The sequence below is a fragment of the Gracilinanus agilis genome, chromosome 2, assembly GCF_016433145.1.
Source record: "Gracilinanus agilis isolate LMUSP501 chromosome 2, AgileGrace, whole genome shotgun sequence".
Taxonomy (NCBI): domain Eukaryota; kingdom Metazoa; phylum Chordata; class Mammalia; order Didelphimorphia; family Didelphidae; genus Gracilinanus; species Gracilinanus agilis.
The window spans coordinates 77,553,782-77,556,001 of record NC_058131.1 but is presented as its reverse complement, the minus strand read 5'-3'; the positions used below and the strand labels follow the sequence as shown (position 1 = coordinate 77,556,001).

General features: G+C 37.4%; 1 protein-coding gene across 1 annotated transcript; it reads right to left on the bottom strand.

Moving 5' to 3' along the window:
• Window positions 1–940: 940 nt before the first annotated feature.
• Window positions 941–1,903, bottom strand: LOC123236569 (olfactory receptor 1E5-like). Its single transcript, XM_044662976.1, has one exon. It carries the CDS (start codon window positions 1,901–1,903, stop codon window positions 941–943), a length of 963 nt encoding a protein of 320 aa, XP_044518911.1.
• Window positions 1,904–2,220: the final 317 nt, after the last annotated feature.

Here is a 2,220-nt window from a genome sequence, read left to right as displayed (position 1 = left end):
CCCTCCCAATCACTTTTACAACAATATTGTTCCAAATAAATCATTAAAAATTTTTGACAGTTCAGTTAAAGAGTTTAAGGCATTGAGTCTTTCCTAGCTGTTTAAAATTTTAAATCATACTCTGTTATATTATTTCAAATGTAATTTAGCTTTATGATTCCATGGAATTTCTGATATGGAAATTCTCTTAATCAATGAAGATAAATAACTTACCTGAAACATATTCTTAGAGAGTTGTCTTGGATAGTGTATGATGAATAATAATGTTTAAATTAAACTCTTTCAATTATGAACCCTATTCTCCCCTCCAAAAATCCCCATGAAAATATTCCACTCTCTAGATATACTTGCATCATAAAAGAAGCAACTTCTTAAATTTGTAAATGAAGAAATTTTAAATGAGAGACAGACAATGAACAACATAGGAGTTTGGAGGAGGGATAAATCACTTCAGTTATGGATGGATGGGAAGATATAAGAGAGTTAAGCCTAATATAGGATCTAATACTAGTATGTGTTTAACATTTTTGAATGATTCAAAATATGTGGGTGAAGGGGAATTTGAATTAGACTTAAAGTGAAGAGAATGTTGAGAAAAGAAGAAAGTCTTCCAGTTGGGAAAGTGGGTAATAGTAGAAATAGAAATAAGGCTGTGATGAGATTAGTCTGGTTGGAGTACAGAGTATACGTAGCAAAGCAGGGAAAGAGAAGACAGGAAAAGTCAATAAGGACCTTGAAAAGTTGAACAGTATTTGAATAGGAGATGAATGTCATAAAAGAGGAGTTAAAGAAGAGAACTTTATTAGTGCAGGATATATGGAAAAGAATGGGAAGAAATGGAAGAACGGGGACCAGATAGGATATTTTTCTATTCTTCACATTATTATTATACCATGCAATCCCATTTTTACTGTAAAGAATTACGTTAGAAGCCTCAATATCATAGTCCCAGGAAGGGTAGTTTTCTTCCTATCAGAAGCTTCTTGAAGGCCCCTTTCATGTCTTGATTCCTCAGACTATAGATGAAGGGATTCAGCATTGGTGTTACCACAGTATACATGATTGACATGACTGTCTCCTTGACTGTGGAGTTGTTGGCTGAAGGGCATAGGTAAAGGCCAATGATCGTCCCATAGAAGAGAGAAACCACTGAGAGGTGGGAGCCACAGGTAGAGAAAGCTTTGCGAATGCCCCTGATAGAGGGGACCCTAAGGATAGAAGAGAGGATTCGGGCATAAGATGCCACAATTAGTAGGAATGGTACTACAAGGACAAGTCCCCCAAAGATGAAGATCATGAGCTCATTGATGTAGATGTCTGAACAGGCTAGCTTTAACAGAGCAGACAAGTCACAGAAGAAATGGGGAATTATGTTGTTGGAAGAGAAAGCTACTTGGGACATAAGCAAGGTGTGCAACAAGGCATGAAAGGTAGTCAGGACCCAGGAGAGCACCACAAGAGCACTGCATAGCTTGGAATTCATGATGACAGTATAGTGCAGTGGATAGCAAATGGCCACATAGCGGTCATAGGCCATGGCCACCAGCAGGAAGCTCTCTAGATCTCCAAAGAAGAAGAAGAAGTACATTTGGATCAGGCAATCAGTGTAGGAGATGGCTGGTTTCTTGCTCTGCATGTCTATCAGCATTTTGGGGATGGTCACAGAAGAGAAGCACATATCAGAGAAGGACAGGTTGCTGAGGAATAGATACATAGGTGTGTGCAGGTGAGAGTCCACAAGGATCAAGAAAATGATGATCAAATTCCCCAAAACTGTAATGAGGTACATGACCAGAAAGAGGGTATAGAAAGGGACCTTCAGCTCTGGTTGGATAGGCAGACCCAAAAGAAGGAACTCAGAGATGATGGTTTGGTTCCCCTTTTCATCATGAAGTTGCTTCATCTGAAAGAAAACAAAATATCAATTATTCATTTAAAGTTGTAATTTCAACAAATAGTTCTTGTTCATGAGACATAGTTCCTAGAGTTTCAGAACTGGAAGAATCTGAGAGATCACCAAGTTCAACTTCTAATTTTTATAAATGAGAAAACTAAGATGAAGAGAAATGATTCGATTTAGATCCTAGTGGCTGATATGGGATTAGAATCTAGATGTACTGCTTATTACTCTTTTTAATATGTCTCTTCCTACTTACTTGTTTTTTAAAGTTCATGTTTTTCAAAGAATTAGAAATCAAGGGGTTGCCCATCAATTATGGA

Coding starts and splice junctions, on each gene's coding strand:
- LOC123236569 (XM_044662976.1), bottom strand. CDS start 1,903: ATGAAGCAACTTCATGATGAAAAGGGGAACCAAACCATCATCTCTGAG.